Consider the following 12,271-nt stretch of genomic DNA (forward strand, 5'->3'; position numbering starts at 1 on the left):
AAAGGCAACTCCGTTCCACCTATGAGCCTGTAAAATCAAAAGCAAGTTAGTTACTTCAAAGATACAATGGGGGTACAGGCGTTGGGTAAATTTTAGTTCCCATTCCAAATGGGAGAAATTGGCCAAAACAAAGAAGCCACAGGCCCCAGGCAAGTCTGAAACCTGGCCAGGCCACCGTTAAATCTTAATGCTCCAAAATCTCCTTTGACTCCATGTCTCACATGCAGAGCATGCTATTACAAGGGGTGGGCTCCCATGGCCTTGGGCAGCTCTGCCCCTGTGGATTTGCAAGGTACAGCCCCTGTGGCTGCTTTCATGGGCTGGCATTGAGTGCTTGCAGCCTTTTCAGGTGCATGATGCAAGATGTCAGTGGATCTACGTTTCTGGGGTCTGGAGGATGGTGGTCCTCTTCTCACAGATCCACCAGGTAGTGGCCCAGTGGGGACTCTCTGTCAGGGCTCTGGCCCCACATTTCCCTTCCACACTGCCCTAGCAGAGGTTCTCCATGAGGGTTCCACTCCTACAGCAGACTTCTGCCTGGACATCCAGGCATTTCCATACATCCTCTGAAATCTAGGCGGAGGGTCCCAAAGCTCAATTCTTGTGTTCTATACACCTGCAGGCCCAACACCATATGGAAGCTGCCAAGGCTTGGGGCTTGCACACTCTGACACATTTTAAAACCATCAGATCTCATGAGAACTCCCTCACTGTCATGAGAACAGCATGGGGGAAACTGCCTCCGTGATCCAATCATCCCCACCAGGTGCATCCCTGGACACATGGCAATTACAATTTGCGATGAGATTTGGGTGGAGACACAGAGCCAAACCATATCAGAGCCCATGGAGGATACCCCAGGCCTGTTACCCCAAACAATTCTGCCCTGCTAGAGCCCCTGAGCTTGTGATGGGAGAGGCTGTCTCAAAGAACTTCAAAATGCCTTTGGGGTCTTTTGTCCCTTATCTTGATGGATGGCACCTGGCTTGTTTCTATGCATATTAATTCCTTTAATAAATGGTTGCTTGGCCACACTTTTTGTATTCTCTTCTAAAGATGCCTTTTCACTCTTTACCTTGCCAGCTTGCAAATTTTCAAAATTTTTCTATTCTGCTTCCCTTTTTAAGTATTAATTCCATCTTTAAGCCATCTCTTTGCTCTCATATCTCCTTATATACAATGAAAAGTAGCCATACAGTAGCCTGAATACCTTGCTGCTTTGATATTTCTTGTACCAGATGCCCTAGTTTATCACTTTTAAGCTCTGCATTCCATAAGCCCTGGACACAGACACAATTTTATCACCTTCTTTGCCACTTTATAAAAAGGATGGCCTTTACTCCAGTTTTCAGTACCTTGTTTCTCATTTCTTTCTGATACCTCATCACAGTTGCCTTTACTGTCCATATTCCTACCAACATTCTGGTCATAACCCCTTAAGTAATCTCTAAGAAGATCAGACTTTCCCTACAGCTCTCCTCTTCTCCTGAGCCCTTGCCAGAATTCTCTTTATGGTCTGTCCACATCAGTACAAGATTTTTCTAGCCCTTTCCTCCAGATTCCTTCAGCCTCTGCTCATTACCCAGTTCCAAAGCCACTCCCACATCTTCAGGTATTTGTTATAGCAACAACCCCACTCTCAGTACCAATTTTTCTGTCTTAGTCCATTTTCTGCTGCTATAACAGAAGACCACAGATGGTGCAATTTGTAAGGAAAAGAGATTTATTTGGCTCTCAGTTCTAGATGCTGAGAAGTCCAAGAGCATCAGCACCTGTTGGCATTAGGTGAGGGTTATCCATGGCAGAAGGCACACATATGAGACGGAGAGAGGAAATCCAGCTCAACTCATCCTTTTCTCAGAAGCCCACTCTCACAAAAACTAACCCAGTTCCACAATAGCATTACTCCATTCGTAAGGGCAAAGCCCTCATGACCTAATTATCTTCCAAAGGTCTTACTTATCAACACTGTTACATTGGCAATTGAATTTCAATATGAGTTTTGGTGGGGACATTTAAACCATAACAATGAAACATGCCTCATATACAAGTTATGACTTTACCCCTTAACTCCCATTCAAAAGGAAGTATACTGGAATGCATATGTGTAAGAGTGACATAATATAATGATGACTTCAACTCTCCTGTAAATTTTTAAATAACTAATTCATAAACTTCATTATTACCATTATTAGCAACAATCTTCTTAAAATATGTCTTACAACTGAAAGTAGCATGCTCCAGTGTTCCATGTGTTCTGACACTGGCCTGCTAGACCGGAGCATGTGGTTCAGGGCACTCTCACAAATACAGATAAAAGATTTGTGCCCTGATTGTGGATTATTTTAAGGAAGAAATAAACCTCTTGAAAGGTGAAGCTACAAAGTTAAATACATAAAGCACAGCAGGAGGGTAATTAGTTTTCACATTGGCATCACAACTATCCATTCTTCTTTTTATCTTATTTTGAAAGGCCAAATCAAAGTGTGGGCCCAGGGAAGAAAGGATACATTAACAGTAACATTAATATAAACTCTATGTTTAACTCCTTGGTAAGACTGGTGAAATTAAAATTAACTTGATTACATAGGACAAAGATACACAATTTATAGATTTTTGTGGTAGAATTTCAGGCACCTAGTCAATAAGGTAGAATGAATTGAAATGGTAAAGATCACCTCTTGTTCTTACTACAGAGAAATGCTGGTCAAAATAAGGCAAAGAATTTACATGCTTAGCCCAGCTGGAATGCAAGTAAGGGAAATTCTCAGGCCTTAGTGATAAATAGGGAGCTCAAAGTAAGAGAAAGGAGTATAAATTGAAATTGAAGATCTCCTGGAGATATCAAAACCAAATGTGGACATTCAGGGTGTATGGGCTTCAGTTTAGGATCTATGTGAAGTATGGAGTTAGAGCAGATCCCAGCAAAAATCTAGAAAACTGAATGATTTATAAACCCTGAAATCTATGAAATGGGGCCCAGAAAACTCTGCTTATTGATTCAGGAAAGTGTACAGAAAATTCACATTCACTCCAGGGCCATATCTATGAATCCAAGGAAACATTTAAAAGAAACTGGAACTCTAAACCTGTACCAAGCATGGGTGTGGACTCGAAATTCACATAACTCATATATGACACAAACCCCCAAGCAAAAAAATTGACAGAAAAACTGGTTCCAAACCAGTGAAACTTGTAGGGCCTTCGTAGAAGCAACCTTGGAACTTCTCTAAGGGAATTCCTCTATAACCCTCAGCATCTGGGACTACCACAGAAAACAATCCCTGCTGTAGATGAAAATACAGCAATGAAATTATAAACCTCATAAGAAAATTAACCACCATGATGTCGCTTCCCTTGACGCAATGGAAAAAAAAACTGCATACCAAGAAGTAGAGATAATAGGACAATTTAAACAAGACTTTAAAAGAGGTTGAAAATTGTTTAAAGAGAAAAACAGAATGGAGAAAAATTGTTTGTCAAGAAAAGGGCAGTGATGGTTATCTGTGGCCTTTACAAAAATATCCGTCTCTTGTGTTTATTTAACAAGAACCTGTTTAATGGGAGAGTAAAAACATTCCTCCCAGGAGAAATTGCAGCAATAGTCAGTACCTTATGTGTAGTGCCAGGAAAAGAGCAGTCATTTTTTGATAGACTACCTCAAGGAGGCCCCATTTTACACAGTGCCTTCATTCTGACTTCTTGTTCTATCCAGGCCCCCAGGCACTTGGATGCTTCCCACTCACACTGAAGTGGATCTTCCCATTCAGTCACCAAACTCAAATACCAGTCCTTCCTGGAAACCCCAGACAGACATACCCAGAAATAATGCATTACCAGCTATCTGGGTATTAATATTTCTTAATCCAGTTGATTTGACAGCTAAAAATAACCATTATAGTTTATATTACCTAATTTTTCTTAAAACATGTAAAAATCAGAATAAACAAATTTCTGTGTAATCTTAATAACAGTGGAGATATATTATGATATGTCTTCTCACCAACCAAAAATTAACTTATACTTTTGATTAATGTTAGTTTCAAGGGCAAGTTCAAGTTAGCAGTGCTTAATATTCTCAAAAATAAAGAAAAAAGATAGTCTTTTCATTTGATTTTTTTATATTATTTCATAAGAAGGAGGCAGTAAAAATAAACAGTTTTAAAACCTGAGTAACAAACAGCTTTGGGAACATAGGGAGACCCTGTGTGGTCCCACCTACTTGGGAGGCTGAGGTGGGAGGATCACTTGAGCCAGGGAGGTCAAGGCTGCAGTGAGCTGTGGTTGCGCCACTGCACTCCAGCCTGGGTGACAGAGTCAGACCCCGTCTCAAAAACAAACAAACAAACAGAAAACTGAGTAACTTTATATTCCCACTTTTGATTATACTTTGAATTTAAGTTTTTTTCTAGAAGCCCTCATAACTATTTAAAATTTTTCTCAGGTACAATGATAAGATGACTAGAAAAAGAGTTGAAAATTGGGTCACCTCTGAGTTTTCCTTTGGATGTTAAATGGTCGCTTCCTGTCTCCCACTGATAATCAGGAGTCATTTGCTCATTTCTTTTTCTCTCATTCTCAGGTAAGCCTCTGAATATCCCCTGCAAAGCATTCTTCGGATTCAGTGGAGAGTCTGGGCCAATGATCTACTGGATGAAAGGAGAAAAGTTTATTGAAGAACTGGCAGGTCACATTAGAGAAGGTGAAATAAGGTAGAGAGCTTGAATTGCTTATCTTTCTTTGCTGTCTTATGGGATTCTGCTCAGGATTTTAATTGCAGCTCCAAATCATTCCATTCTCTAAAAGCTGATCTTCTGGAGAGACCAGGGATGACTGCCTTAAGAAATGCCAATGTGTAAGCTTCTAACATAAGTAGGTTTTTCTCCCATTTAAAGATTATGTCGCCAGGGTATAATGACCCTCCAAAAGCTGCCTAAGCAAATTCCTTTGAGTTTCTAAAGCTAAAACCACTGGTACTCCAACAATCACAGCAAAGGTCCAGTCTTTGAAGGTGACTCCTCAGACCACTGGGCAAATTGTTTATTTTCTACCTGAGAACAGACAACCTTCATATGTCATAAGTGTAAAGCGGCAGTGGCAATGGTAAGTTGGTCTTCAGCCAAAATAACTGTTAACTCTTGTTGAATACTGTTTATTTTTCCCAACATCTAATACTTACCCTGAAAAGACTGATCCTTCAATTTAGTACATGTTTAAACCTCTTTTCACTCTCCTATTACACAAATACCTCTCTGGTTTATAGATACCAATTCTATTGGTTTTCTAATTCTATTTAGTACTTTCTCATTCGTACAAAAAAGATATAAAAATATAGGTAACCTTTCCTGCCTCACTCAGTTTGTGAGGTTTCTCTTTGGTTTCAGAGATGATGATGTGTAGTGTATGTTCCTGATTCTGATAGGAATTGGGATTCTTCCCTCTTCACTCCCATTAAGAATCATGCAGTGAAAATTAATCTAAAATGTCAGTACAACTAATGTTAAAGTTTATTCCTCCAGTTATCTTATTGAATATAGAGCAGAATAAATGAGACAAGTACGCTTTGTATTATTTACTATGTTTAAATTGTTTAAATGTTATTTATAATTACTCTCATGAGAGTTTCTCTCTATGTGTCCACCCAATAACTCTTCTCTAGGGGTTCATAACTTTGAAGTTCTGTGAACCCCTTAAGAGTCTATGCAAAATACTTACTATAGGACCATATTTCTAGGCAAAATACACATGAAAAGGTGTTTGACATGTTTAGTAATCAAGGAAATGCAAACCAAAACCACATGATACCACTTTATACTAACTAGGATGTACTAGGATGGCTATAATTTAAAAAGTCAGATTATAGGCTGTGCACAGTTATTCAGGCCTGTAATCCCAGCACTTTGGGAGGCCAAGGTGGGTGGATTGCTTGAGCTCAGGAGTTTGAGACTAGCCTGAGCAATATGATAAAACCCTGTCTCTCCGCACTTCCCTGCCAAGAAAACATCCTGAGCAAAAGTTATATATATATATATATATATATATCTATGTACAAATCTTAGCCAGGCATCGTGCTATGTGCCTGTAGTTCCAGCTACTTGCTACTTGGGAGGCTGAGGTGGGAACATCACTTGAGCCCAGGATGTTGAGGTTGCAGTGAGTCATGATTGTTCTACTACACTCCAGCCTGGGTGGCAGAGCAAGACCTTGTCTCAGAAAAAAAGTCAGATTATAACAAATGTTGGTAAGGATATGAAGAAATGGGAAACCTCATACACTGCTGGTAGGAATAGCCCTCCTAGGGATATAAATGAAGTAAATCAAAGCATATATCTACAAAAAACTGGTCCATGAATGTTCATAGCAGCATTGCTCATAATAGACAAAAATGAAAACAACCTAAATGTCTATCAAGTAAGGAATGAATAAATAAAATGTGGTACATTCATACAGTGAATATTATTTAACCATAAAAAACGAAATACTGGCATATACTACAACCTGAATGAACCTTGAAAATGTTCTCAGTGTAAGAAGCCAGAAACAAAAAAACACATACTATGTGATTCAATTTATATAAGATGTCCACAATAAGCAACTTTATAGAAACAGAAAGTAGGTTACTGGGTGCTTAGCCCCAGTGGGGAGGAATGGAATATAGATGTGATAGCTAAAGTGTATGGGTGTGTTTTTGTGTGTGTGGTAGAACACAACATAACATAAAATTCATCATTTTAAAATTCACAATTTAATGGCATTCGGTACATTCAGAATTCATACAACCACCACCACTTTATAGTACCAGAACATTTTCATCACTCTAAAAGGAAGCGTTATACTCATCAAGCAGTCTGGGGCTTCTTTATAAGATAATGAAAATATTATAAAATTGACCATAGTGATAGTTTCACGTCTGTGAATATTCTAGAAAACAAAGAATTGTATACTTTTAATGGATAGATTATGTGGCATATACATTTTATCTCAATAAAGCTGTTTTTCCTAAAAAAAAAAAAAAAACCCTTGAAATTAATTGCCTGACACAGAACAGATTTTCAGAAATAAATAATGGATATATTACAAATGATTCTAAAGTATTAATTGAAGTTTCTAATTAGTAACACTTTATTAGGCAATTTTAATTTAATATTTATTTGAAATCAATACAACTGAATTCATTTTAAATTGTTACAGAAGATACATATTTAGGATTACTGTCAACGTATCTGTGTATAAAAGACCTTAAGGGTCACTTTTCATTCTACAGAACAAGAAACTGGTCCCAAAATGGATATGTGATAGGTACACTAGTATGTAGTTAGTAGCAGAAGTTCCATCACCAAAAAGCTCAGAGAGATGTTTTGTGATCAAGGGTACTAATTATATGAGCCTAAGATAATAATCTCCCTTTTTGTATGTGTGACTGCATGTAACTTTTAAAATAAACAGCTTTATCGGAGTATAATTGACATATAATAAATCACACAATTTAAAGTATGCAATTTGTAAGGGCGGATTGATATTGTGTATACCTGTGAAACCATCACCACAATGAAGATAACATATTAATCACCCCCATGTTTCCTGGTGCCCCTTTGAAATCCCTCCCTCCTGCCCTTCTCCAACAACAGGGATCTTCCTATCACTATAAATCAGTCTGCCTTGTCTAGAATTTTATATAAGCAGAATCATACAATAGGTGCTTGTTTTTCTCTGGATTATTTCATGTAGCACAATTATTTTGAGATTTATCCCATCTTGTTATATGTGTCAATAGTTCATACCATTTTTATTGCCAAATAGTATTCCATTATGTGATTATACAAAAATTGCTCTTCTATTCACCTGTTGATGGAAGACATTTGGGTTGTTTCCAGTTAGGACTATTATGAAGAAATCTGCTAGGAACATTCATATGCATATCTTTGTATGCACATATATTTTATTTTCTCTTGCCTGAATAGCTAGACTTATATAGTAGACATAAATTTAATTTTTAGTTTATTCTTTACATAAAATTTAAATCATTTTTAAACAAACTTTTTTTTTAGAATAATTTTTGATTTATAGGAAAATCATGAGGATAGTATATAGAGTTCCTATATACCCCATACCCCGTTTCCCCAATTATCTACATCTTAGGTTCTTGTGGTACCTTTGTACCATAAGAATACTGCTCATGTCTAGGTATTCAGGCAAGAGAAAAGGAAATACATGTGCTTACAAAGACATGTATATGAATGGTCATAGCAGCTTTCTTCATAATAGTCCAAATTGGAAACAATCCAATGTCCATCAACAGGTGAATAGATGAGCAAATTGTTGTATAGTCATATAATGGAATATACTTGGCAATAAAAAAGGAATGGGTCAGGAGCAGTGGCTCATGACTGTAATCCCAGCACTTTGGGAGGCCGAGGTGGGTGGATCACCTGAGGTCAGGAGTTCGAGGCCAGCCTGGCCAACATTGGTGAAACCCCGTCTCTACTAAAAATACAAAAGTTAGCTGGGCATGGTGGCAGGCACCTGTAATCCCAGCTGCTCGGGAGGCTAAGACAGGAGAATTGCTTGAACCCAGGAGGCAGGGGTTGCAGTAAGCTGAGATCATGCTATTGCACCATAGCCCAGGTGACAAGAGTGAAACTCCATCTCAAAAAAAAAAAAAAATCAAAATTAATACATTGTTATTAACTAAAGACATTTCTTTACACACCTTTCTTTAGTTTTTGCCTACTATCCTTTTTGTTCTGCAGGATTATTTAACTTTTTAAGAATCTGCCTAACTGTATTCCAAACTAGTTATAATTTTACAAAAGAAAAGTGAGGCACTGCTACTCTCTCCAGCAGCAAATGATTAGAGTTGGTGGGAGACAAAACATATATACATGAATTGGATAAATCCTGAACAAGCCACCATATTAGGGGCCAAATGAGTCAACCAGCTAGGAAATGCTATAGGAAGACAACCTTTCCGGACTTGCAAAATGACATTGTTTAACTGATTTTGTTACATCCTCTTACTCCACCAACTCCCCCCAGTAAAATAACTATATTAGCAGTGACGGAAAGTTCCAGGAAATTTATTTTGAAAATTTCACAAGACCCCACTAGCTAACTAAAGTCACCTTCATAGAAGTGCCAAGAAAAAGGCAGAAATTCCCAGCCTGGGACTACAGGCACATACCACCATGCCTGGCTAAGATACAGTCACTCATTTTGTAATATAGTCATGAGTTGCCTAATGATGGGGATACGTTCTATGTAATACATTATTAGGTGATTTCATTATTGTGCAAACATCATCGAGTGTACATATACAAACCTAGATTATAGCCTACTACACACTTAATCTATATGGTATAGCCTATTGCTCCTAGGCTACAAACCTGTACAGCATATTATTGTACTGAATACTGTAGGCAACTGTAACACAATGGTAATATTTGTGTATGTAAACATGTCTAAACAAGGGAAAGGTACAGTAAAATACAGTGTTATAATCTTATGGGGCTACCTTTGTATATGCAATATATCATTGACTAAAATGTCATCATTCCACTTCACATGTCTTGTGTGATCCGTGATCTATTTGGAAGCTTGTGCGGTTTCTAGAATTCTTTCAGTCTATAGCCATTTATGCTAATACAGGAACTAATTAACTATGTCTTCTAGCCTCCAAAGTCCTTGAAACAAAGCATACAAGATTTTATACAGCACAGCAAATTGGAACAAATCCAGCATTTTTATAGAAAAAAATTGCTAATCATACTATTTAGGTGAACCAAGAGAAGATTCACATTTTTTCATAACCCATATATTTTCTCCATAAGGAAGAGTTTTGATGGCAGAATACTGAGAATTTTCAATTAGGGGATTCTGTCAAAGGCATTTCTGGAAACAAAATTTATTTCTGGATGCATGGCCCTTATTCAGTACTGTCTCTGTCTGTACAGGACACTGTTAAAAAATACCTTAGACTAGGTATCTTATCAAATGTTTTCTTTGCCACACTCTTGGTCTTCCCTATTTAACATACTCTTTCATTCTTTGCAACATGGCTGGGCTGAGAATGTCCCAAATCTTTAAATTCTGCTTCCCTTTTGATTATAAATTTCATCTTTAATTCATTTTCTTCTCTCATTTTACTATAGGCAATCAAGAGAAGCCATGCCACACCCTCAATACTTTGCTTAGCAATTTCTTTCACTAAATATCCTATTGCACCACTCACACGTTCTACCTTCCACAAAGCACTAGGACATGAAGAAAATTCAGCCAAGTTCTTTGCCACTTTATAACGAGGATGGCCTTCACTTCAGTTTTCAATAACGTGTTTCTCATGTAAGTCTGAGCCCATATAAAAATGGCCTTTACTGTCCATATTTCTATCAATATTCTGATCATGACCACTTAAGTAATCGCTGAGGAGGTTGAAGCTTCCTCTACAGTTCTCCTCTTCTATTGAACCCTCACCAGAATTGCTCCTTACAGTTAGTTCATGTTGATACAGGCTTTTTCTAGCCTGCTCCTCCAAATTATTCCAGCCTTTGTTCATTACAAAGTTCCAAAGCCATTCCACATTTTTTGGTATTTTTTTTAACCAGAGCACCCCACTGTTAGCGCCAATTTTTGTCTTAGTCCATTTGGGATTCTATAACAAGATACCTTAAATGGGTAATTTAAAAACAACAAAAATTTATTGCCCACAGTTCTCGAGGCTGGGAAGTCCAAGATCAATGTGCTGGCAGATTAGGTGTCTGGTGAGGGCCTGTTCCTCGTGGATGGAACCTTCTGTGTGTCCTCACATGGCAACAAGGGCAAGGGAACTCATTCATGCTTCTTTTATAAGGGCACTAATCCCATTCATGAGTGGGGAGCCTTCATGATTTAATCACTTCTCAAAGGCCCCACCTCTTAATACTATCATGATGGATATTAGGTGACAGCATATGATTTTTGGGAGATCACAAACATTTAGACCATAGCAAGGGCATTGCTTTGGGCCCATTTAAAAATTGAATCATAGCTCTTGTGTTGTGTGCACATTTCAAAATTGCATTGTCTAATATAACCAAGCAGTGAGGATGTAAATAAATAGCTCTCAGGCAGTTGACTTGTGGAGAAACTTCCCCAGAAGCACTGGGTCTGGCAGGAGGACTACCCCTCTGCCTAGGTTCTCAATTTCCTGTGCAGCAGCTTGATCCTAGAAATGTGTGTTACAACTTTTTTTTTTTTTTTTTTTTTTGAGGGGGGGGGGTTCCCTGCTGCCCCCGGTGGTGGGCAGTGGCGCAATCTCGGCTCACTGCAAGCTCCGCTTCCTGGGTTCACGCCATTCTCCTGCCTCAGCCTCTCCGAGTAGCTGGGACTACAAGCGCCCGCCACCACGTCTGGCTAATTTTTTTGTATTTTTAGTAGAGACGGGGTTTCACCGTGGTCTCGATCTCCTGACCTCGTGATCCGCCCGCCTCGGCCTCCCAAAGTGCTGGGATTACAAGCGTGAGCCACCGCGCCCGGCCACAACTTTTTATTTCTTAGTTTGCCACAGAGGAATAGAGGACTTAAAACAATACCTAGTAAAAAAAGCTTAGATATTTACTGAGGGCTTGATGAGATAATGTCACTCGGACTTCAGTAAGTATAACGTCTGTACTCAGCATTTCCCCTGCTGCTTGAATAGCATTTTAGATCAAATCCTGTCTAACATTTTGGAGTTCTCATTTGTTTGCTCTCTGGGTCAGTTTCACCACTGTGGTCCCTAGCCTCTCCTGATTTTCAGCCCATTGCCAAAGCACTTAGACCCCACTTTGGGCATACAGATTCCCCTTTATCTTCCTTAAAGCAGAGATTGGCACAGTTCTCCCATGCCTCTGATGTTGCTAAGAGACTAAGCCACAAGGAAATCTGAACCCAAATGTGGTAACCATTCACAACTGCTAGTCTATCCCACACAACTGCATCACAACCCTTTCACTAACTCCAGAAGATATAATTTATAGAGATGGTAAAATAATTTTATGTGTGCAGTAACATAAGATATAATTGTACAAGTTTGGTTATTTATTTCTACAATTTTAAAATCATTCCAACAATCTGCTCTCTGCCAAGCTCTACCATGTTTATTCAGAGAAGTCAAATAATTATTTCGAGGAAACCTAGTAGGAATCATAAGGGGAAGACTTCTTACTTTCTGTCCTTCTGTTAAAGCTTAATGGGAACTGCTGCAAAGGATGATCAGAGAGTACCCGCAAAATGTCCTTTGGGGATAATGATTCTA

At 38.5% G+C, this 12,271-nt stretch overlaps 1 protein-coding gene across 1 annotated transcript in view; it reads left to right on the plus strand.

Annotated features, from left to right (window-relative positions):
* IL1RAPL2 (interleukin 1 receptor accessory protein like 2) overlaps positions 1–12,271 on the plus strand; it is a 1,126,326-nt gene that overhangs the window by 1,071,978 nt on the left and 42,077 nt on the right. The window contains exon 7 of the mRNA XM_032757406.1: positions 4,583–4,712. Within this exon, the coding sequence (XP_032613297.1) occupies positions 4,583–4,712 (130 nt within the window). The remainder of the gene's footprint in view (positions 1–4,582; positions 4,713–12,271) is intronic.

This window comes from Hylobates moloch, unplaced genomic scaffold, assembly GCF_009828535.3.
Source record: "Hylobates moloch isolate HMO894 unplaced genomic scaffold, HMol_V3 SCAFFOLD_7, whole genome shotgun sequence".
NCBI lineage: Eukaryota > Metazoa > Chordata > Mammalia > Primates > Hylobatidae > Hylobates > Hylobates moloch.